Raw genomic sequence first — 24,126 nt, forward strand, 5'->3', positions numbered from 1 at the left:
TTATGCCCCCAAGAATCCTCCCTCTGGAATCGCTTAACGGTACAGCTTCTTAACATGTTACCATCCCAGCCTTAAAGCATCAGAAGGCGCTACCATTCATTTCAAGGAAAAGTCACCACTCGGTGTCCTTTAAAAAAAAACACCTGTCACCTAACTCCTACAACACAAAAGTTATTTGGACTATCATCACCCTTTTTAAGACTCCCGAATGACATCAAATACACTTTCACCCAATCAACGGCTCGGCCCTCACTTCATTGGCCTCGGTCAGCTTGGCCTCCTTCTCCTGCAGCTTCTTATTCAGGGCCTCCATGTCCTTCTGGCAGGCCTTGTTGGCCTCAAGTTGCTCCTGGAGGGCATTGTTCGCCTCGGTCTCCCTCTCCTGACACTGCTTGATGCGCTTCAGGAGATCCTGGTTGCGATCCGCTTCCCGCTGGAAAGAAGACAGCAAGAGAAAGTTTAGGAGGAAAAAAATACGACCATTACGAAAGGATTTCAAGTCGCTTGGAGGTAACCTTCGGAGGTAGGGTCCACGTACCCTCGAGGTAGGCCTGTCGTAACTTCCAACGGTTGCTAAGCCGTAAGCCGAGGACTACCAGTTCTGTATCACGGAAAGGCGGCATCAATAAATCGAAGTTCTTTTCAACGGCAGCAACGTTTGGGGGTACCAAGAGAAGAGGAGATTTGTAGCTCAGGGTTGAACTGTGGGGGTCCCTGGTGCTCTCTGAGCTTGGTGGATTTTTTTTGGAGACGTTTCACGACCCAGCTAGGGAACATCATCAGTGCTAGAATGGAGTGGGTATTGTAGAGTGAAAGAGGAGGAGGAGAGGAAGAGAAAGAGGGAGGAGAAAGAGGAAGAAAAGGAGAGAAGGGGGGAGAGAATGAGGAGAGGAGGAAGAAAAGGAAAAGGGAGAAGAAGGAGAGAAGGACGGGAAGAGAATGAGGGGGGAGGAATAAAAGGGGAGGAGGTGGAAGAGAAAGGGGGAGGAGGAAGAGGAAGAAAAGGAGAGGAGGGGAGGAAGAGAATGAGGAGACGAGGAAGAAAAGGGGGGAGGAGGAGGAGGAAAAAGAGAAGGACAGGAAGAGAATGAGGGAGGAGGAAGAAAAGGGGGGAGGAAGAGGAGGAAAAAGAGAAGGACAGGAAGAGAATGAGGGAGGAGGAAGAAAAGGGGAGGGGGAGGAAGAGGAGGAGGATGGGAGGAAGAGGACTGTGGGGGTCCCTGGTGCTCTCTGAGCTTGGTGGATTTTTTGGGAGACGTTTCACGACCCAGCTAGGGGACATCATCAGTGCTAGAATGGAGTGGGGATTGTAGAGTGAAAGAGGAAGAGGAGAGGAAGAGAAAGATGGAGGAGAGGAGGAAGAGGAAGAAAAGGAGAAGAAGAGGAAGAGAATGAGGAGAGGAGGAAGAAAGGAGGGAGGAGGAGGAGGAAAAGGAAAAGGGAGGAAAAGGAGAGAAGGACAGGAAGAGAACGAGGGAGGAGGAATAAAAGGGGATGAGGTGGAAGAGAAAGGGGGAGGAGGAAGAGGAAGAAAAGGATAGGAGAAGGGGAGGAAGAGAATGAGGGAGGAGGAAGAAAAGGGGGGGAAGAGGAGGAAGATGGGAGGAAGAGGACTGTGGGGTCCCTGGTGCTCTCTGATCTGGGTGGTTTTCTTGGGAGACGTTTCATGACCCAGCTAGGGAACATCATCAGTGCTAGAAAGGAGGGGAGGGGGGTTGTGGAGTGGAAGAGGAGGGGGACTGTGGGGTCCTTGGGCCCACTGAGTTGGGTTGTTTTCTTGTACGCATTTCATGACCCAACTAGGTAATCTCATCTGTGCCGTGATGATGAACCCTCCCTCCTCTCTCCTCTAGCCCTGATGATGTTACCTAGTTGGGTCATGAAACGCCTGCCCACCCCCCCCCCCAAAAAAACCCCTACCAAGCTTAGAGAGCATCCCACAGTGTTTCAATGTGTTATATTCCACAGTCTGGATTTTAAAACCCTGTAAAAATCTTGGCTCAAGTCATTTCCAAAGCTGGATTCCATGCTTTTTATGGTCAATCCGTAGTTTTTTACACGAAGGCCGGTGTAGCCGCCTTCCAACCGGATCGTGGCTTGCTTTGTGATGCAAATCAGTCGCATCTAGCCATTATACAGCCCACGGCTTTCCCCCTTACCACAATCAACGGTTTTGCCATTCTCCATCTAAACGCCTTTTTTATCTCCCCCCCGTGTTCCTTTGATAAAACACTTGCGCGCAATGCTTGTTCTTTTCCATTTCCCCGTCTTTAATGCACCATCTTAAACCACTTAGGCCAATTTTCCTTCCCTATCTTTCAAAATAACAAAAATGAAAAAAATAAAAATGCCCACGGAACATTTCGGTTTTCGGTTTCCCAATGTTCATGTCAAGCTGTTGCTTTGTGTAATCCAGTCCATCGCATTTCGGCACGGAGTCCTTCAATCTGAGAATTTCTCTTTTTTCAATGGTTCCTTTTCTCTTTTTGAATAATTACACTGTTGTTTCTCTTTTTCCTTCTCTGCTTTACCTGCGAAAGTCTCTCACCTGAGGTATCTTCCATTAGCATCCCTAATGCCTGGTTTACCATCCCTGATTTTTTGGGGTTTGTGCTTTTAAATCTGTCTTTTTATATATATAATTTCTTTCTTCCTCTTCTTTTTGTACGCCACCCGGAGTCCTTCGGGATTGGGCGGCATATAAATTCTATTAATAAATAATAAATAATATATCTATCTATATCTATATCTATATCTATATCTATATCTTTCATACATCTTTTTTCTTCACTCTATATATAACATTCTATATATTCCATGTATAACAACCTTTATTACATTTGACTCGTTTTTTCACATTTGACTTTCAACTGGGTGGGGAAAACCGGGAGGGTCTCAGATTCGGGTTTTCCCAGAGGTGCCAACATGGCTCTTCTCATAAAGGGCAGCTTTGAGGAAACTCTTAACCTCGGGCTTTTATTTGATGGGAGATGCTACCTGGGACCTCGACACCAAGTTACAAACGCACCCGGGCGATGCACGAGCCCAGCTCTTCATCTGGCTCCCCAGCTCACCTCAAACTTGTTGGCGTTCAGGTTGGCGGCCTTCTCGAGTTCGATCCGAGCCCTCTTGTGACTTAATTCCATCTGCATTTTCTCCCGCTCCATCTGCAACATCCGCGTGCCCGAATGGATTTGCCCGGCCTGCTCTTCCAGCTGATCCGTTGACACCGAGAGGGGGAAAAGACACCAAGCGGTAATAGCAATAGCAGTTAGACTTATATACCTCTCTAAGCAGTTTAGAGTCAGCATATTGCCCCCACAGTCTGGGTCCTCATTTCACCCACCTCGGAAGGATGGAAGGCTGAGTCAACCTTGAGCCGGTGAGATTTGAACAGCCGAACTGCAGAACTAGCAGTCAGCTGAAGTAGCCTGCAGTGCTGCACCCTAACCACTGCGCCACCTCGGCTCTTAGATCGAAGGTCTCCAAACTTAACAACTTTTAAGACTTGTGGACTTCAACTCCCAGAATTCTCCAGACAGCATAACTTATTCTCTTGTAATCCCTTCCTCTGCAATCTCTCCATTTAGCAATAGCAATAGCAGTTAGACTTATATTCCGCTTCATAGGGCTTTCAGCCCTCTCTAAGCGGTTTACAGAGTCAGCATATCGCCCTCCACAGTCTGACATATATATATATATGTCATTATTCAGTTTGCTAAATTTATCCTCGCTTGGTAGGTGATCGGCTTGTTTGCCGAGTGTGACCACTGAGCAGCACTGTCTCACCTTCATCATTTGCTGGTAGTGTGTCTGGAGTGAGCCCGGGGGAGATGTTGGGGTCTCCTGGACGGACGATTCCTCCATGGAGAGGGCCATGAAGTGGTTGTAGGACTTCAGGATGGAGAAGACGGTGGTGTTCCCCTCGGCCTCCTCCATCTGCATCCGGGTTCCACTGTCCATACAATTAAAAATAGGTTTTTTTAAAAAATAAAATAAAATTTAGGAGCTTTCTCTCCGCGCACGTCAAGTTAATGCATCCCGAACTGCAGCTCTCCAAATCAGTTTAAAAAAAAATAGTCTTGACTTCTTTGATTAGAGAAAAAGTGGCAAATACATTTATTGCTGTCGAAAGAAGAGGGTATCTGCAACTCAGGGTTGAACTATGGAGTTGGAAGCGATTGGATGATGTTACCTAGTTGGGTCGTGAAATGTCCACAAGAAAACATTGAAGCTCAGAGAGCAACAAGGACTCCACAGACCTCCTCCAACTCCTTAATAATTTAATATTATTATTAAATATAATAATAATAAACTGAACTCCTCCTCCACTACATAAAGCCCCACTCTTTTCTTTCTTTTTATTAAAAGTTTTAATGAGTTTTACAATTATATACCTTTCCCCTTCCCTCCCTCAGCTCCCCCCCCCATCCCACATCCTCTCCCCCCCTAACCTCCCATAGCAAATACAGGATATAAACATTTAGCAATCATAGACTAAAATAAACTAACTTTAGCATCGTCCCTCGCTTGTACTTTTAACTCCCCTTTTGCAAAGCTAACTTTAGATGAGTTGTAACATTCCTTGTTCATTCATTCATAAGCTAACTGAAATTTCTTAGCCCCATATTTATTTTGAATGTAATCAATCCATCTTCTCCATTCCAGCTTGTATTTCTCATCTGAAGAGTCCTTGATGTATGCTGATATTTTAGCCATCTCTGCTAAGTTTGTTACTTTTAACGTCCATTCTTGGATAAAAATATGGTGGGTTATTCAAAATATTCTTAAAAAGAGGATAAAGTTTACTCCTCAGTTATTCTTGTTGGGTATAATTACAGAGTGTACAGTTATAGAGACTAATTTGATTCTGAATTTGACAACGGCAGCAAGATTGTTGGTGGCGCAGTACTGGAAGAAGGAAGAATTGCCTACAATTCAAAACCCCACTCTCTTCTAGTACTGATGATGTTACCTAGTTGGGTCGTGAAACGCCTGGAAGAAAACTACCAAGCTCAGAGGGGACCAAGGACCCCACAGTCCTTCTCCTCCTCCCTCCTCCTCCTCTCCACAAACCACCCACTCCCTTCTAGCTCTGATGATGTTATTTAGTTGGGTCATGAAACGCCTGCAAGAAAATAATCAAGGTCAGAGGGCACCAAAGACTCCCAATTTTACTGCTGTCTGGAAACCTCTTATATTTGTTTGCATGAAAGGAGTAAAAAAAAATGAGCTTTTGATTTGTGGTTTTGATAATAATAGGAAAAAAGAGATCTTTTTGTAACCGTAAAGAATAATTTTTGTAATCTGCATTTGCTGGAAAAGAAATCAGGAATGTCTTGTTTCTTTTTTTTAATCTTTTTTCTTTTACACTTTTGTTAGCTTCCTTTCTTGTTCCTGCAGAGTTTGTGTTTGTGACTTTGCTCTTTTTGCAACACTGGGTTCTCTTTGTTTCCATTGCCTTTTAACCAGTTTTTGGGACAACAATCACACAACCCCAAGAGAAGCCACGTGTTGCAAAAAATCAAAAGCAAAGCAGAAGCAAAATCGTAACACAACCTTCAACGGTTGAAGAGGAAAGACCCACAAAAGCCAAGAGAGTCAGGGGGCGCCTTCCCCACCCTGGGAAGAGCCTACACAACCTTCAACGGTTGAAGAGGAAAGACCCACAAAAGCCAAGAGAGTCAGGGGGCGCCTTCCCCACCCTGGGAAGAGCCTGGCTTCAAACCCATCGTCCCCTGCCCTGCCTGCAGATGGGCCCTCCTGGAGTTTAGAGGTTTTGTAGTACTTCTTCTTACCCAAAGTCTTTCCCATGTATCCAACATTATTGGTTCTTCAATATTTTGAGCCCACTTTATCATACAGTCTTTAACTAATTCTGTTTCGGAATCCATCTGTATTAGTACATTATATATCCTCTTTATATGCATTAAACTTTGATCTCTTATTTGTTTAAATAAGTTATCCTCGACTTGGCATGAAACCAATTTTTTGATCTGTTTTCCACCTGGCCTGTAGCTGTCCATACTGGAACCATGTCTGAATTACCTTTTCCTCTTTTAATACCATCTAAGGATTTTAGCTGTAATACACCCCTTTCTAGGGTAAGAAGCTGTCTGTTAAGTAATTCTATCCTCTTTTTGTGCTATGTTCATATTTTCTATTGCATGCCTAGGAATTGCCCACATGGGTATCTTCTCATTTAATTTATATTGATTTTTTTTTCCAAACCGCAGTAGAGCACACCTAAAATATGACTTTTAAAATTCTTGCCCACTTTTTTTGTTAAGCATGCCAGCCATATACCAGATCATACCCCTCGATATTAAGTATCCTATCATTTGTTACATCAATCCAATCACTAATTGCAGATAATGCTACTGCATCATAATATAATTTTAGGTTGGGTTTTGTAGTACTTCTTGATGCAACTTTTTTTTTCTTTTTCTTTTTTGGCATGGGGTTTTTCCTACGCTCCCCCCCCCCCATTTCATCCATGCAACTCCGGCTAACGAAATCGAGAGGCAATATGATCTGCTCATCTTCATCCCATCCATCCCAGTTTATCTTGTTTTGCACAAACTGGTCTGTGTGGTTTGTGTCTGTTGTTGTGTTGGATGGGAAGAGCACTCCTGCTAAAAAAAAAAAAAGATCGCAGATGGGACTCCCAAGCAGCGGGGAGTTAGCAAGGGGGGTTTCTCTACGTTCAGACCGCAAGGCGCGGTAGGGCACTCTGTACATGCCCAGGAGCACTCTCGGCACACCAACCGAGAAAGAAGAAGCCGTGCGGGGCGGCATGAGTCTCGGGCCACGATCCCCAGCTCCAGGAAACACCGACGCCGGTGGGAGAGAAGCCCGTTAACCCACCCGCCCGCCCTCCCCCCCAAAAAAACCGGGGTCCCTGAGGCGACGAGACGAGACCCCTCCGCCCCGGCCGCCGCCCTCCCGCCCTTCTGCCGCCCCGCCCGCGCGGGACCCACGTGACACCCTCGGCCTCTCCCGCGCGCGCACTCACCCTCCCCAATCGGCCATGGCCACAGCTCTGCTCGCTCCGCCCTCCTTCCTTCCTCGGGCGCCGCGAGAGTTCCCCGCCCAGCTCCCGCGAGATTTCGCTCCCCCCCCCCCCCGCCGCCTCTCGGGCGTAGAAGCGCCCGGCTTGCTTCGCTGAAGGAAGGCCGTAGCGCTCAGAATAGAGGCGCGCGGCGGGAAATCAAGAGGAGGGCGCGACGCCCTCTTCCGGCGGAGGGTGGTATTTCTCGGGGGAAAAAGGGAGGGGGGAAATCAGTTTGGAGGAAAGACAATATTAAAACTTGCATCGCCGAGTTTTTCGGTTCTTTTTTTAAATTGCTGATGGTTTTTATACGGTTTGATGATATTTTGTATTGTTCTTATATTGTTTTACCCTGTTTTTATGCTATTTGTATTTTTACATCGTTTTTAATACTATTAATACTATTTGTATTTTTACATAGTTTTACAGTTTACAGTTTTAATACTATTTGTATTTTTACGTTGTTTTACAGTTTTTATACTATTTGTATTTTTACGTTGTTTTACAGTTTTTATACTATTTTTATTTTTACATTGTTTTATAGTTTTTATACTATTTTTATTTTTACATTGTTTTATAGTTTTTATACTATTTGTATTTTTACATTGTTTTAGTTTTATACTATTTGTATTTTTATATTGTTTTACACTGGTTTTATACTCTTTGTATTGTTTTACATTGTTTTTATCCTATTTGTATTGTTTTATATTGTTTTAAACTGGTTTTATACTATTTGTATTGCTTTACATTGTTTTACACTGTTTTTATACTATTTGTATTGTTTTACATTGTTTTACACTGTTTTTATACTATTTGTATTGTTTTACACTGTTTTACACTGTTTTTATCCTATTTGTATTGCTTTTATATTGTTTTATGCTATTTTACACTGTTTTATACTATTTGTATTGTTTTGCATTATTGCTACATTATTATAATGTTTCTGTGTGATTTTATACCGCTTTACATTGTTGCTATGCTGGTTTATGGACCACAAGTTGCCCTGAGTTCTTTCAAGATGAGGCTACGTTTCAATAAATAAACAGTAAATAAGTTATCTTTTCGATGGAAGTTTTTGTTGGCAGCTGTGGCTAGAGAGAGGCTCCGGGTGTCTTAATCTGGGAATGAAGTCGTACAACAGCTTATTTCTGAATGGACACAGCAGAGAGCTTGTATTTTGTCCTATTGTTTATTTATTTATACAACTTATAATTAACATTGTACACAAACGTCTCCAGCACTTCTGGAATATTTTTTTTTTTAGCTCAAGGGGCCCTTGATTCTCTCTGAGCTTCATGGTTTTCTTAAAGACGTTTCGTGACCCAACTAGGGAACATCATCAGTGCCAGAAAGGAGTGAGGTTGCACTGATGTTGTTCCCTAGTTGGGTCATGGAAGGTCTGCAAGAAAACCACCCAGCTCAGAGAACACCAAGGATTCCACAGTCCTTCCTCTTCCTCTTCGTCCAATCCCACTCCCTTCTAGCACTGATTATGTTACCTAGTTGGGTCAGGAAACGAGGGCAAGAAAACCACCCAGCTCAGAGAACACCAAGGACACCAAAGTCGTTGTCATCCTCTTCCTCCTCCTCCTCCAATCCCACCCCCTTCTAGCAATTGATAAGGTTCCCTAGTTGGGTTATGAAACGTCTGTAAGAAAACCGTCAGGCTCAAAGAGCACCAAGAACTCCACTCCTCCACTAACACGGCAAAATTTCAACCTGCAAACAGAAAATGCAGCTATTGTTGCAAACTTTCCTGGCACTTTAATTATAAGCCAGTGGTTCCCAAACTTGGCAACTTTTAAGACTTGTGGACTTCAACTCCCAGAATTCTCCAGCCAGCTGAGCTGGCTGGAGAATTCTGGGAGTTGAAGTCCACAAGTCTTAAAGTTGCCAAGTTTGGGAACCACTGTTCTAAGCGATGCCATACAGAATGTGTCAGCCTCTGCTTTGCTGCTGCTTCGGCTGCCATTGAAACGGGGAGGGGGGACATGATAATTGGGAGGGGAATCATGATGTGCTGGAGGAAGATTCTAGACACTGACCTGACTGTCTTACTGTGCATGTGGAGGGAGTTTCCCGCCAAGGTTCACTAGACCGATTAGATCCCACAGATTAGGCCTCCTCCGAATTCCATCCGCCGGCCAGTGCCGACTGGCGACTACCCGGAGGAGAGCCTTCTCTGTGGCTGCTCCGACCCTCTGGAACGAACTCCCCGTGGAGATTCGAACCCTCACCACCCTCCAGGCCTTCCGCAAAGCCCTTAAAACCTGGCTGTTCCGACAGGCCTGGGGCTAAAGAGCTGTTGCCCCTGTCTCGAATGGTATGACTGTTGTGCGTTTTTAAATTATGTATTGTTATGTTTTGTCTTTTATTTTCTGTCTGTACCCCCCTTCCCTGATTTGAATTGTGAGCCGCCCTGAGTCCCCTTCGGGGGAAAAGGGCAGCATATAAATATAATCAAATCAAATCAAGGTTAACTGTCCAGCATTCCATCCTGGTGATGACCTTTGAAGTTATCTCCCACCTGACAGTTGGGTGAATTATAATTGGACTATGGACTGGGGTGCCAAGGGGAGGGGATTGAACTATACATGATATTATTCGCTTTTCGCGCCTAATTAACCAGATTCAGCTTAGCTTCGCTACTGTTCGTTTGTAATTAGTAAAAGTACACTTGATTTCAAACAAATGGGAGTTGAGTGGTTTCTTTCCTGATTACTAAATGAAGTCGCAGCTGACAGAATGCATGATGGAGCTATTCAAGTTTATTCAGCTGCGCCTCTGACACGTCTCGGTAGGTTTTGGCTAAGAAAAAAGTCTCGGCCGATTCTTTTCTGCTCGCTTGAGGCTTCAGGGTCTTCACTTCCTGGAAATCTTGCAACAGCCGGCTTCGGAGGAGGTGGCTGTCCTTGCCATCCCAGAATTTGCACAGCAGGATCCCTCCCGGCTGCAAAATGCCTCGGGTCAGATCCAGAAGGGACAGGCAGAGATGAATCAACTTCTGATGGTCGAATTCCCGGATGCCGGTGGCGTTCGGTGCCATGTCGCTTAGGATGATGTCCGCTTTGCCTTTCGGGAGAAGGGTTTGGATCTCCTCGTGGGTGGCCAGATCTGTGACATCGGCGTGTGGGAGAAAAACCGCTCCTTCCAGAGGGAAGAGGTGAAGAAGATCAACTCCGAGGACAAAGCCGACGGGAAGTTTTGGGTCTAGGGGAAACAAAAAGCAGGTTAAAAGGCGTTTATCGGTCTTCCAACGATATTCCCAGTTGCAATGGATGGCTGTGAAAGTTGGACCATAAGGAAGGCTGAGCGCCAAAGAATGGAGGCCTTTGAACTCTGGTGCTGGACAAGACTCCTGCATTGAGTCCCTCGGACTGCAAGGCCATCCAACCAGTCAGTCCTAGAGGAGATCAACCCTGACTGCTCTTTAGAAGGCCAGATCCTGAAGAGGAAACTCAAAAGACTTTGGTCACCTAATGAGAAGGAAGAAGGACTCCCTGGAGAAGAGCCTCATGCTGGGAACGATGGAGAGCAAAAGAAGAAGGACTACAAGGCCATCCAACTGGTCAGTCCTAGAGGAGATCCAGCCTGGCTGCTCTTTAGAAGGCCAGATCCTGAAGAGGAAACTCAAAAGACTTTGGCCACCTGATGAGAAGGAAGAAGGACTCCCTGGAGAAGAGCCTCATGCTGGGAAGGATGGAGGGCAAAAGAAGAAGAAGAAGAAGAAGGGGACTTCTACCTACCTACCTATCTATCTGTCTATCTGCCTGCCTGCCTACCTACCTATCTATCTCCTGAGTCCCTTGGACAGCAAGGCCATCCAACTGGTCAGTCCTAGAGGAGATCCACCCTGGCTGCTCTTTAGAAGGCCAGATCCTGAAGAGGAAACTCAAAGACTTTGGCCACCTGATGAGAAGGAAGAAGGACTCCCTGGAGAAGAGCCTCATGCTGGGAAGGATGGAGGGCAAAAGAAGAAGAAGGGGACGGCAGAGAAGGAGGTGGCTGGAGTCCCCGAAGCCGTTGGCGTGAGCTTCAATGGACTCCAGAGGATGGTAGAGGACAGGAAGGCCTGGAGGAACGTTGTCCATGGGGTCGCGATGGGTCAGACACAACTTCGCAACTAACAACATTGGTCTTCAAAGAAGCCCCAGATTCTTTGGCTAGATACCACACTGGTTAACCCATCTACAGTTTCCAACTATGCATCTGTTAACCAGTGTTAGCCAAAGAGTTAGTGGGATCTCCAAACTTAGCAACTTTTAAGACTTGGGGACTTCAACAGCCAGAATCCCCCAGCCAACATGGCTGCCTGGGGAATTCTGGTCATTGGAAGTCCACAAGCCAGAAAGTTGTCAAGTTCAGAGAATTTATTCATTTAGCCCCACTTTCTGATTTTCTACTGGGTTTCAACTAATTAAATGAGCTGGGCCCGCATAAATCAGTTTGCAGATCACGTTTTGGCATTTGAGGCAAACAGTATTTGGATTTTTTTTCTCTGCAGGTGGAAGAAGAATTGTTTAAGAGAGAAAATGTTAAGAAAACCTGGCTCTTTTTGAAACCTCGGTGCCAAATATTAGTCGGTCCATCCAGATGAGCTAGACAGAAACACCGCCAGACAAGGGAATTCTATTTTATTTAAAGGCTATGTTGACAGAATCTTTTAGATCTGAAGTTACAAACTTCCCAGCTCCCCGTCTTAACTCCTGGATCAATTAAGATGGCTCCTTTCCAAGTTTTTTTTCCTCTGACTTTTAAACAACTGGGGGCTCCAGCCTCCCTTATCTAATTGTTTCTTCTAAGCAGCATTTTCTTCCCTTTCTCCCCCAAGGTTACCCTCACATTTCATTAGGATATCAACGTTCACAAAAAGACACTCGTGATGCTTAGTCAGAATTCCAGGGAAAAAAACCTTTTTCCTGGTGTTTTTTTTTAATTTTATTTTTTTCCTTTTTTAACTGCCAGTAGACTGATGACCCACACAGGGGCAAGTAAATCCTGACATTTTTATGAGGAAAAGAGCACCGAGGACATAAAAGATAAAAATCATTCACTAGAGGGTTCTCCTCCAGGAGCCGTTGCAAAATGACATATTGCCTGGGATCTTAGAAATCACATAATAGCCACGGATAGGCAAATTTATGAAGCAAGTGGGTTCGATTGCTTTTAAAGACATCTACACCCCCTGAATTACCAAACGAACAAGACCAAGATATCTACTACTCCACTGGCTATTTTAATGGTGGCTTGAGGGAACTTGAGTGTACACTATTACCCAGAAGTAATGCTACGTTAATAAATCTTTTTTCTTTAAAGGCTCTGTATAAGCTAATTCTTACTTTTTAACAGAAAACTGTTGCCCAGTTTCTAGAAACTATGGAATGCCAAGCAGTCAATGATCTACTTATGGCTTGTCCAAGCCATAAAGCGTGAGTAGGGAAAGCGTGTGTATTCTTCTCCAGGACACAGCTCTATTACTCTGTTATACACACCTCTGTTACTCCCTTACTTATTACATAGAAGTATTGAGTGACCTTCTTGGCTGAGTTTACACACTGCATTAAGCTTAGATTTTGTTAGTTATGTGTTGTGGCCTGGCAGGAGCCGTTGGAGCTGCCACCAGACTCCGACAGCGAGGGGCCCTATGAGTCGGCCCTGGAGGATGTGGAGGACCCTGGACAGGGTTCCGACTCCGAGCAGGGCGCAGAGAGGCTGGTTGGCCACCAGGAGGCGCCGGAGCCTTGAATCAGTGGGGGGGAGACAAGAGAGAGTGATCCAAAAACCAACAGTGAGTTGTTCCAGGATGCACGCCGTCGAAGGGCTACTCGGCGTTAAGAACAACTACGTAATTACAGGAGGTAATTACGCTCAGCTGATGGTCATTAAGCTCCTCTCCAGACTATAAAAGAGACTGCTTGTGCCACGCCCTCCTTGCAGAAATCAACACTTTGACTAAAGAGAAACGAACTTGGCAGGCTGGATTGCTGCCAGAGTTTGTCTGAATTGCTGCCAAAGTTTGTCGGACTTGCTGCCAAAGTCCTTATCTGTTTGTTTATTTGGCTTTCAGCCACCGAGATTCTGGTCTTGTTATTAAAGGACATTCCATTTCACGCTTGTCTTGGCTTTCGTTACTGGACGGAGGAGGGGGTCAGAACAGTCATGTGTCTGTGGAGATTTTCAATCATCCAGGTCATGGCTGTCCCAAAGGTTTTTTTAATAAACGCAACTGAACTTCCTTGCGTTGTTTTTTCCTTTGAAAACATTTCGCTTCTCATCCAAGAAGCTGAAGAAGTTTCTTGGACCAGAAGCAAAACATTTTCAAGGGGGGGGGGAAGCAAGAAAGTCCAATTGCGTCTCGACAAGCATCTTTGGGACTTAGCTATGTGTAATGGTACAAGCCATAGTTGGATGGCTCACACATGCACTCAGCCAATAAACCCTAGTTTATCAAAAAAGCAGAACTAAATGAAGCCATCTTGTGACTTAGCAAAATCTATGAACTCTTGTCGGCTGTTCAAATCTCACCGGCTCAGGGTTGACTCAGCCTTCCATCCTTCCGAGGTGGGTAAAATGAGGACCCGGATTGTTGTTGGGGACAATATGCTGACTCTGTAAACCGCTTAGAGAGGGCTGAAAGCCATATGAAGCGGTATATAAGTCTAACTGCTATTGCTATTGCTATTTATATCTATATCTATATCTCTACCTATCTCTCTCTCTCTCATTCTCTCTCTATCTATATATCTCTATACCTATACCTATCTCTCCCTCTCTCCCTCTCTATCTTTCTTTCTATCTATCTATCTATCTATCTATCTATCTATCTATCTATCTATATGTATATGTATATGTATATGTATATGTATATGTATATGTATATGTATATGTATATGTATATGTATATGTATATGTATATCTCTATCTCTATCTCTATCTCTATCTCTATCTATATATATATATATATATATATATATATATATATATATATATATATATATATATATATATATATATATATTAAAAAGAGCCGAGGTGGCGCAGTGGTTAAATGCAGCACTGCAGGCTACTTCAGCTGACTGCAGTTCTGCAGTTAGGCTGTTCAAATCTCACCGGCTCAGGGTTGACTCAGCCTTCCATCCTTCCGAGGTGGGTGAAATGAGAACCCGGATTGTTGTTGGGGGCAATATGCCGACTCTGTAAACCGCTTAGAGAGGGCTGAAAGCCCTATGAAGCGGTATATAAGTCTAACTGCTATTGCTATTGTCAACAGCAGACAGAGAGTTCATAGATTTTGCGAAGGCTTTGCGCAGGCTGACGAAGAAAATAGGAAAACCGTTCTGCATTCCCTATCTGTAGCATTTAAAAAATAAAATTAGTGAAAGTCACCCACGGCCAGCCTCTTAATCAATTCGATCATTTTATTTTTAGCACCTTCCTAACAAGGAGGTTTTATTTTATTTTTATGAGCAAGGCTTTTTGTAAGGATCAATAATTCAGAAATCCTCATCATCAATCACTGTCTTGTACTGTCGTCAAACCACTCCAAAGTCAGCCAACAGTAACGTTTTCTGCTGTCAGGGCACTTTTTGCCTGACACTAATTAATTAAATTGAAGCTTTTCAAGACTGCTCTCACTATCATTTCCCAGAGGAAAAACCCACAATATTAAAACGAAGCCTCGGGTGGAGATTTAAAAAAATAAATAAATCACATATTCTAACGGAGGGAAGAATTTATCCAGCAATAAACTGTCAATACTTGAGAGGGGGGAAAAACATGCTTGGCAATATTTATTGGATAGAAGGAGATTAATATAAATAGGCCGATTCAAAACAATCACACTTTATGACACATTGTGAAGTCTGAGGCAACCCCCTCCCCACACTCACATATAGCAAAGGAAGCAGGAATGGAAAAAAAATGGAATCTGCAGAAAAACACATTTATAGTTTTGAAATATTCCAGCTACTTCCTAACCGAGGCTGTCAGTTTGCTCAAAGTGCAATAAAACGGTTCCACCACAAAATCGCGGAGGACAAAATCGCGCTCGACGAAAGCGCGCATTTGACGTCATCACAGCGCGACGAAAACATTGCGCTGTGATCAAAAAATGTAAAAATAAAGCTAAAACCTTACCCTAACTCCCCCAAACCTAACCCTAAACCTAACTCTAAACCTAACCCTTAACCTAACCCTAAATCTAACCCTAAACCTAACCGTTAACGTAACGCTAAACCTAACGCTAACCCTTAACCTAACGCTAAACCTAACGCTAACGCTCTAAACCTAACCCTAACCCTTAACCTAACCCTAACCCTAAACCTAACCCTTACCTTTATGTGAATCGGCTTGCTTTAATTTTAATTTTATTTCAATTTTTAATTTTTTTCGTCGTGCTGTGATGACATCACATGCGCGCTTTCGAGCGCGATTTTGTCCTCCGCGCTTTTGACGGGTCACGCAATAAAACAGGTAGGATTTGCAAAAAGCAAACAAGGTCAGCATTTTGCTTCCACTTTCTCAATCACAATGTCTGAGACAGGGAAGTAAGCCCCTGCCCCCTTTCTAGTTTGGGTTCAGCATCCTTCAGTCTCAAAAGACGATGGTATCGTGCTCTGGAAAGAGGTCTTAACAGCAGCATCTGGGGTGGCTAAAAAGGCCAATTCGGGAGTGGCAATCCCTTCCACACTGGGGCCAGGGGCATTCTGTCCCCTGCCCAGCCCCCAGATTTCGCTGGTTCCAGGAAGGCCGATGTCAGCCTCTGCTTCGCTGCTGCTTTGAAACTGGGAGGGCGGGGGCATGGTAATTGGGAGGGGAATCATTATGTGCTGGAGGATTGTTATTAGAAGCTGTCTTGACCATCTCTCTGCACATGTGGAAGAAGGGAGTTTCCCGCCAAGGCCAACTGTCCAGCATTCCACCCTGATGATGTTTTTTGAAGTTATCTCCCACCCGACAGTTGGGTGAATTATTATTGGACTATGAAATGGGGTGCCAAGGGGAGGGGATTGAATTGTACATGATATCCATTGCTTTCGCGCCAATTTACTCAGACTCAGCTTTGCTTTGCTACTATTCGTTTGTAATTAGTAGAAGTACACTTAATTCTAAGAATGGAGTTGAGTGGTTTCTTTCCTGATTATTAAATGAAGGAGCACCCGACAGCCTCTTTGCCTTAGCCTGCTGAACAAGCATCTCTCCGAATTGGAGAAGGCCATGCTGTGCCTTTAGCCTCCAAGCTGAAACGATCAGAGTTCAAGGTTTCCCAGCTGTTAATGTCCATTCCCAAGGCCTTAAAATCCCTCTTGCAAATATCCTTGTATCACAGCTGTGGTCTCCCTCTGGGGCGCTTTCCCTACCCTTATAATAATCCCTGCCATTAATATAATGATCATTATAATCATAAAATACATAACTTTGTTTCCTAAGAGGGAGACAAAGCTGTAGATATACAGGCAGGCTTTGACTTACAAGAACAAAAATTCTAAGCGAGACATTTGTTGAGTTTTGCCCCATTTTACAACCTTTCTCGTCACAGCTTTCTAAGTAAACCACTGCGGATGTTATGTTAGCAATACAGTTTGTTAATAGAGTTTTCCCATTAATTTTGCTGGTCAGAATCTCAATTGCCAAACATCTGAATCTCGATCACATGACCAGGGCAATACTGCAACAGTCGTAAGTGTGAAAATGGTCGTAAAGGGCCATTGTAACTTTGAACAGCCACTAAGTGACCTACTGTAAATCAGGACTACCTATATATCCTTCCAATCTGCATATTTCCTCAGTGTTATTTTGCTTCTTGATCACCAAGCAGAGAATAGAGAAGGTGGCATCGATCTGGAAAGATGTCCCAAAATATGTTTGTCCTTCCCATTATTGGGAATTGTACCGTACAGACCGCTCTATTCTAGCACTGGCTATAGTTACGGTTGGAAATAAATATCCAGGCTAAGAAAAATGTGAGGATTGAAAAAAAATAAGAGGAAGAGAAACACAAAATTGCAAACGTAACAAGGAAGTGTTTTTAAAACGTAAAGAGCAACAAGGCAGTTAGAATGGAGCAATGTCAGAAAGCTTAAAGTTCTTTATGGAAATTCAACGGGGTGAACCTGAGTCGGTGTTAAACCAAAAATCAGAATTGAAGAATGGAGGTCTTACAGAGCTTTAAGCGTGAGCTCTAGTCCTGCCTTAAAGATGAAAACCAGATAGGTGACTTTGGTTCCAATCACCAGGGGAAGGGAAATTCTAGTTCCACTTTAGACATGAAAGCCAGCTGGGTGACTTTGTTGCCAATTCTCAGGAGATGGTGAGTTCTAATTCCGCCTTAGGCATGAAAGCCAACTGGGTGATTTTGGACCAGTCCCTCTTTCCCCACCCAATCTATATTTCTGCCCATATATCCTTGCAATGAAGAATACTCCATCAGAATCCAGGAATCAGACAGAAGGTAAAAAGTGACGCCATCCCAAACGAACCAAACCGCAGTATGGCTGGCTTAGAGCAGGTTGCAAACCAGCAGCCTTAGGCATCCACTCACCAGATCCTGCGGCATTGACCCTTTCCACAGCCACCTGGGCCCAGGCTCCAGGGGCCGACCCACAGTCAAGGACATGCAGCCCAGGCCGAAAGAGGTGATGTTTGTCGTCAATCTCCAGCAATTTGAAGGCACTTCGGCAACGATAGTTCCTCTCTTTGGCTCTCTTCACAAATGGGTCTCGGAAATGTCTCTGGAGCCAGCGATGCTCTGCCCCGGTTTTGGATTTCAGGTGTTGCCCCGTGGTGTGGATTTTCTGGATCTGGAGTAAAAGGGTGGGCAGCAGCTGATGTCTGCGAAGGAGAAAAACCAGGGGAATTGCTGAAAATTAGCAGGATGGGTGGATGGATGGTTGGATGGAGGGAGGGAGGGATGGATGGAGGGAAGGAGGCAGGGAGGAAGGAAGGAAAAAGGAAGGAAGGAAAAAGGAAGGAAGGAAATGGAAGGGAGGGAAAGGGAGGGAGGAAATGAGAGAAGAATGGAGGGAAATGGAATGGAAGGAAGGATGGAGGAAATGGAAGGAAGGAAGAGGGAGGGAGAGAAGGAAGGAAATGAAATGAGAGGAAGGGAGGGAGGGAGGTAATGAAATAAGAGGAACGAAGGAAGGAAAAGAGAAGAATGGAAGGAAATGGAAATGAAGGAAGGAAAGAAGGAAGGAAATGAAATGAGAGGAAGGAAGGAAAATGAGAGGAAGGAAGGAGGAAGGTAGGTAATGAAATAAGAGGAAGGAAGGAAGGAAGGAAGGAAGGAAGGAAGGAAGGAAGGAAGGAAAAGAGAGAAGGATTGAAGGAAATGGAAATGAGAGGAACGATGGATGGATGGATGGATGGATGGATGGAAGGAAGGAAGGAAGGAAGGAAGGAAGGAAGGAAGGAAGGAAGGAAGGAAATGAAATGAGAGGAAGGAAGGAAAATGAGAAGAAGGAAGGAGGAAGGTAGGTAATGAAATAAGAGGAAGGAAGGAAGGAAGGAAGGAAGGAAGGAAGGAAGGAAGGAAGGAAGGAAGGAAGGAAGGAAAAGAGAAGGATTGAAGGAAGTGGAAATCAGAGGAAGGAAGGAAGGAAGGAAGGAAGGAAGGAAGGAAGGAAGGAAGGAAGGAAGGAAGGAAGGTAATGAAATAAGAGGAAGGATGGAAGGAAAAAAGAAGAATGGAAGGAAATGGAAATGAAGGAAGGAAATGAGAGGAAGGAAGAAAAATGAGAGGAAGGAAGGAAGGAAGGAAGGAAGGAAGGAAGGAAGGACGGAAGGAAGGAAGGACGGAAGGAAAAGAGAGAAGGATTGAAGGAAATGGAAATGAAAGAAGGAAGGAAATGGAAATGAGAGGAAGGAAGGAAGGAAGGAAGGAAGGAAGGAAGGAAGGAAGGAAAGGAAAGGAAAGGAAATTGTTGCTATCTTCTGGACCAGCATTTCTCAGTCTCAGCAACTTTAAAACAGGTGCACTTCAACTCCCAGAATTCCCCAGCCAGCGTGCTTCCAACTCCCACAATCCCCAGAGTGACGCTCTATGATGTGGAAATGACCTGGCCAGGCCAAGAGGAAGAGCTGCAATTAAACAGCCATGATGAAAAGGCCTCTCAGCCCACCCAAGGGAAAGGGGCGGGGAGGGGATCTTGGCAAGACTAATTCATGAGACACCCCCCCCCTCTCCAGCCCCGAGCACCGGAGGCGGGAATTGGGGGGGGGGAGAGAGAGACCTCTGGTTGCATTCGGCGCCACTCACCGGCTCATGGTTTCTCCGGCCACTTCCGGGATATGGGGGACACTTTTGCGGGTTACACCGAGTCCGACAGCCACAATCATCCCCCCCGGAAACGCCGCTCCGTCTCCTACGTTCCGTTGCCCCTGCACGTGTTTTTCAGCTGCACCTGAGACGCATTGCATTGGTTCCTTTCAGGTTTGCGAGGATCGCGTTGGGGAGGGGTCGCCTCTCTGTAGGGCTGGGGTCTCCTCCCTTCTCCTCTTCCCCCTGTCCTACTGTCCCATTTACACCTACTTTTTTCCTGTGCTTATGGCTGTGTTTTGCTTATTAATATCCATTTATTTGTGCCATTTTTCCCCATGTGCTTTCATACTTGTTCCCTTGTAGTTTGTTGACAAATAAATAAATAAATGCATTTTGTTACCAGCAAACAGCAGGGGGGGGGGGTCGAGGAAGAAAGAGAGGGAGGGGGAATCCAGGGCTTTTCTGGCTTCTGGGCAGGGTTGTTGCAGAAGGAGTGGCGCTCTGCATCTTTTTCCCCCTTAGAGGCAACCCGTGGCTGGAGTTTCAAAGCCAGAAGTTGGTTGGGGGGGAATGGGATGGGGGGAAACCTTCCATGGAGTCTCCATGGGAGTGGAAACCCATGCATGTGAAAGCATGCTGGCTGGGGAATTCTGGGAGTTGAAGTCCACCCATTTTTTAAGCTGCTGAGATTGAGAAACGCTGGTCCAGAAGAGAAATTTCCTTCCCTTCCTCTTTCCCTCCCTTTGTTCCTTTCACATTTTCCTTCATCTCCCATTTTACCTTCTCTTTCCTTCCTCTGATTTCATTCCTTTGTCTCATTTCATCTCTTCCTTCTTTCCTTCCTTCCTTCGGCCCATTTCATCTCTCCTTCCCTCCCTCTTTCATTCTCCTTCCTCTCTCATTTTTACTTCCTTTCATCTCCTTCCCTTTCCCTCCCTCCCTTCCTTTCACACTCTCTTTCCTTTATCTCTCATTTTTTACCTTCTCCTTCCTCTCATTTCATCTCCTTCCCTTCCTCTTTCCCTCCCTTGCTTCCTTTCACATTTTCCTTCATCTCTCATTTTACCTTCTTTCCTTCCTCTCATTTCATCTCTCATTCCTTCCTTTCTTCCCTTCATCTTTCCTCCCTGCCTCCTTTCCTCTTTCATTCTCCTTCCTCTCTCATTTTTACTTACTTCCTTCCTCTCATTTCATCTCCTTCCTTTCCTCTCCTTCCTTTATCTCTCATTTTTACCTTCTCCTTCCTTCCTTCCTCTCATTTCACCTCCCTTCCTTCCTTCGGCTCATTTCATCTCTCCTTCCTTCCTTCAAAGCAAGCTGCATTTGGGTGAAGTAGAATGTATCGGAGCATTTAGAGATGCTCCAGATGTCTTATCTTTTTCCAGTGATTTGGCCCTATTCCTTTCCCGCTTGCAAAGCATAGCACCAGCTAACTTGGCCCTCCTTTTTCTCTCCCCCCCTCCACCTTGCAACCTGCTGGAGTGTCAGCCTCTGCTTTGCTGCTGCTTCGGCTGCCATTGAAACGGGGAGGGAGGGGGCATGGTATTTGGGAGGGGAATCATTATGTGCTGGAGGAAGATTCTAGACGCTGGCCTGACCATCTCATTGCGCATGTGGAGGAAGGGAGTTTCCCGCCAAGGTTAACTGTCCAGCATTCCAACATCTGGTGATGTTTTTTGAAGATGTCTCCCACCTGACAGTTGGGTGAATTATAATTGGACTATGGACTGGGTTCCCAAGGGGAGGGGATTGAACTATACGTGATATTCTTTGCTTTTGCGCCTAATTTACCAGATTCAGCTTTGCCTCACTACTATTCGTTTGTAATTAGTAAAAGTACACTTGATTTCATGCAAATGGAGTTGAGTGGTTTCTTTCCTGATTATCAAATGAAGCAGCACCTGACATGGAGCTTCCTGCAAAATTTCTGTGGATTTGCCCCTTGATGCTTCCCCCCCTCCCTCTTCTTGACCTAGGGTGCAGCATGCTGACGACTAAGCTGTACACGTTGGTGTTGGTGGTTCAGCCGCAGCGCATCCTGCTGGGCATGAAGAAGCGCGGCTTCGGAGCCGGCCTCTGGAACGGCTTTGGGGGGAAGGTGCAGCTGGGGGAGACGGTGGAGCAGGCAGCCCGAAGGTGAGCAGACACAACCCGTTCTTCGGAAGAGGTTTGTGGTTGCAGTTTTGGTATTGCACAACACGCAGCCCGTGTGCCTTGCTCCGCTTCTACTTTGTGGGCCGAATGGAGTTGGGATGATTCATGCTGGATGGAGGAGGGTTCTTCTTTTCTTTTCTTTTCTTTCAACTTGGGTTTTTCAAGCTCAATCGTCAGCCGAGCAGAGGGACTCGCCTAGACGCTGCGCTGTGTTAAAATTAAAAATTGGTGAAATGGCTAGGGGGAATGTTTTGGGAGAGGCCACAAATGGATTCACGGTGTTTCATCACCTGGGAGTCATTCCACCCATTATTATTTAGCGCGTGATGAGAATGTGACAAGGAGAAGTAAACATAGACGCACAATTCAAAGCAAAAGGTGCCTTCGTTCCGTAGCATCCCTTAAGCTACAGGTGCTCCCTGGGCCGCGTCATAAAGTCTGGAGTATTTTACCCGATTCTGTTGTCTCAGCGACTGATTTTCACTCCTTTCATTCTTGACTTGACATCTGTGGGCATCACTCTGTATTTAAGAGGTTCTTAAAAAGGGCACGTGTGAGTGCACGGATGTGTCTAGGGTCCCTGTCACGTTTTATTTATTTTTTTCATTTTGTTCGCTCAAATTCGTAATTTTTGTTTGACAAAGAAAGGAGAAGAGAGAGGGAAAGGGAAGGAAGGAAGGAAAGAAGGAAGGAAGAGAGGGAGGGAGGAATAACAAAAGAAGAGGGAGGGAGGAAAAAGAAGAAAAGAGAAACAAGAGAGGGAAAGGAAAGGAAGAAAAGGGAAGAAAGGAAGGAGAGGGAGGGAAGAACAAAGAAAGAAAGAAAGAAAGAAAGAAAGAAAGAAAGAAAGAAAGAAAGAAAGAAAGAAAGAAAGAAAGAGGGAGGAAAAGAGAAAAAGAAAGAAAGGAGGAACAGAAAGAAAAAAGGAAAGAAAAAGGAGGGAGGGAAGAAGAAAGAAAAAGAGGAAGAGAAAAAGAAAGGAGGGAGGAACAGAGAAAGAAGGAAAGAAAGAAGGAGGGAGGGAGGAAAAAAGAAAGAAAGAAAGAAGAGAGAGGGAAAGGAAAGGAAGAAAAGGAAAGGAAGGAAGAAGAGGCAGGGAAGAAGAAAGAGAAAGAAAGAAAGAAAAGGGGGAGGGAGGGAGGGAGGAAAAGAGAAAGAAAGAAAGGAGGGAGGAACAGAAAGAAGGAAAGAAAAAGGAGGGAGGAAGAGAGAGAAAGAAAAAGAGGAAGAGAAAAAGAAAGAAAGGAGGGACGAACAGAAAGAAAAAGAGGGAGGAACAGAAAGAAGGAAAGAAAGAAAAAGGAGGGAGGGAGGGAGGAAAAAAAGGAGGGGGAGGAAGGAAGGAAGAAAGAAAGAAAGAAAGAAAAAGAAAACATGATAGACATACTGTTCTCCTGGCCTCACAGCCATGACAAAGAGAACAGTATTTCACCCATGATCAGCAGGCACGGACCTACAATATCATGATTAAAAGACTGCTTGGGTTTATGGCCTGTTTCCATCTAAACTTAAGATTCATTAAACTCACAGTATTTGCTTCCAATTGGGACCAGCTTCTCCTCTACTAAGCAAGTTAGTGACATCGTAATTTTAAGCAGTCACTCCGTCGATGGCCCCGAGTCGAGGGCCGTCTGTATTAAATGCTTGTTCCCAGTTGGAAGGCCAATCACGCACCTTCGCCCTGATCCTGTCGTCCTTCCAAAGGAAACAAGTTTAAAAATGCAGGAATGCAGAGTCAGGACCACCAGCACTGAGGGAAACACCCAGAGGTGAGAAGGGACGTGTGAACCCAATCCTCCACTTTCCCCAAATTCTCTTGTTCCCTTATTCCCAGGGAGCTCCAGGAAGAAAGCAGCTTGACCGTGGACACCTTACAGAAAATGGGTCAGATCACCTTTGAGTTTGTAGGCAACGCGGAGCTGATGGAAGTCCATATCTTTCGCGCGGACAGTTTCCACGGAGAACCCACGGAAAGTGACGGTAGGAAAGTGGGCGGGAGTGCTAACCACTAGGGAAGCCTGCAAGGACCTGGGCAGCAGAGTCAAGCTGGCCTCCATCCATAACAACATGATCCAAGCTGCCACTGTGAGTTTTGTTTTTAGTCCGTGCGTGTATATCACGCTGGCAGGGTTCGATCGATCAGAATAGAGCGGGAAGGCACCCGGGAGGTCTTCTAGTCCAGCCCCCTTGCTAAAGCAGGAGAGCCTATGTACCGTTTCAGACAAGTGCCTGGCCAGTCTCTTCTTAAAAACCTCCAGTGATGGAGCATCCGCAACTTCTAGTGGCAAGCTGTTCCGCTGGCTAATTGTCCTCCCTGTTGGGAAGTTTCTCCTCAATTCCAAGTTGCTCCGTGATTAGTTTCCATTTGTCCTGACTTCAGATGCTTTGGGGAATAGGGAGACACACACACACACACACTCCTCTTCTTCTTTGGAGCAGCCTCTCAAATACTGGAATGCTGCTATGATGTTGGTCCTTCTCTTCTCTGGACTAGCCAAACCCATTCCTGCCACCGGCTCTTCCTGTTTTAGTCTCCAGGCCTTTAATCATCCTAATAACTGGGAACATCAAGAGCCGAGGTGGCGCAGTGGTTAAATGCAGCACTGCAGGCTACTTCAGCTGACTGCAGTTCGGCTGTTCAAATCTCACCGGCTCAGGGTTG

At 45.2% G+C, this 24,126-nt stretch overlaps 3 protein-coding genes across 3 annotated transcripts in view; 1 reads left to right on the forward strand and 2 right to left on the reverse strand.

The window, feature by feature from the left end:
• The window catches only part of MAD1L1 (mitotic arrest deficient 1 like 1), a 428,801-nt gene extending 421,723 nt beyond the window's left edge, over positions 1-7,078 (reverse strand). The window contains exons 1-4 of the mRNA XM_087729234.1: positions 7,016-7,078; positions 3,790-3,955; positions 3,075-3,215; positions 254-433 (exon numbers count right to left, since the gene is read on the reverse strand). Coding sequence (XP_087585360.1) covers positions 254-433; positions 3,075-3,215; positions 3,790-3,955; positions 7,016-7,032 — 504 coding nt within the window. The 5' untranslated portion in view covers positions 7,033-7,078. The remainder of the gene's footprint in view (positions 1-253; positions 434-3,074; positions 3,216-3,789; positions 3,956-7,015) is intronic.
• A 2,723-nt stretch (positions 7,079-9,801) lies between these two features.
• MRM2 (mitochondrial rRNA methyltransferase 2) lies at positions 9,802-19,468 on the reverse strand. Its single transcript, XM_087729022.1, has 3 exons — positions 19,308-19,468; positions 17,592-17,881; positions 9,802-10,261 (listed from the first exon to the last, which is right to left on the reverse strand). Exons 1-3 carry the CDS (start codon positions 19,466-19,468, stop codon positions 9,810-9,812), a joined length of 903 nt encoding a protein of 300 aa, XP_087585148.1. The 3' UTR covers positions 9,802-9,809.
• On the forward strand, positions 19,357-23,444 carry NUDT1 (nudix hydrolase 1; the record flags this gene model as incomplete). The annotated part of the gene is given in 3 exon segments (XM_087729023.1): positions 19,357-19,481; positions 21,287-21,446; positions 23,299-23,444. Coding segments are annotated over 2 exon segments (298 nt in total), but the record flags the coding sequence as incomplete, so codon positions are not given.
• Between the last annotated feature and the right edge of the window lie 682 nt (positions 23,445-24,126).

Source organism: Thamnophis sirtalis, unplaced genomic scaffold, assembly GCF_051295495.1.
Source record: "Thamnophis sirtalis isolate CommonGarterSnake01/CBP01778 unplaced genomic scaffold, rThaSir2_p1.2 scaffold_14, whole genome shotgun sequence".
Classification (NCBI taxonomy): domain Eukaryota; kingdom Metazoa; phylum Chordata; class Lepidosauria; order Squamata; family Natricidae; genus Thamnophis; species Thamnophis sirtalis.

What these genes read in the sequence shown, in the direction of transcription:
- MRM2 (XM_087729022.1), bottom strand. Translation starts at nt 19,468, where the DNA reads ATGCAATGCGTCTCAGGTGCAGCTGAAAAACACGTGCAGGGGCAACGG. An exon ending in GCCGGAGAAACCATGAGCCG is followed by an intron (nt 17,882 to 19,307) that starts GTGAGTGGCGCC and finishes TCTCCTTCGCAG; the next exon opens with ACATCAGCTGCTGCCCACCC. An exon ending in GGTCAATGCCGCAGGATCTG is followed by an intron (nt 10,262 to 17,591) that starts GTGAGTGGATGC and finishes TGTTTCCCCTAG; the next exon opens with ACCCAAAACTTCCCGTCGGC.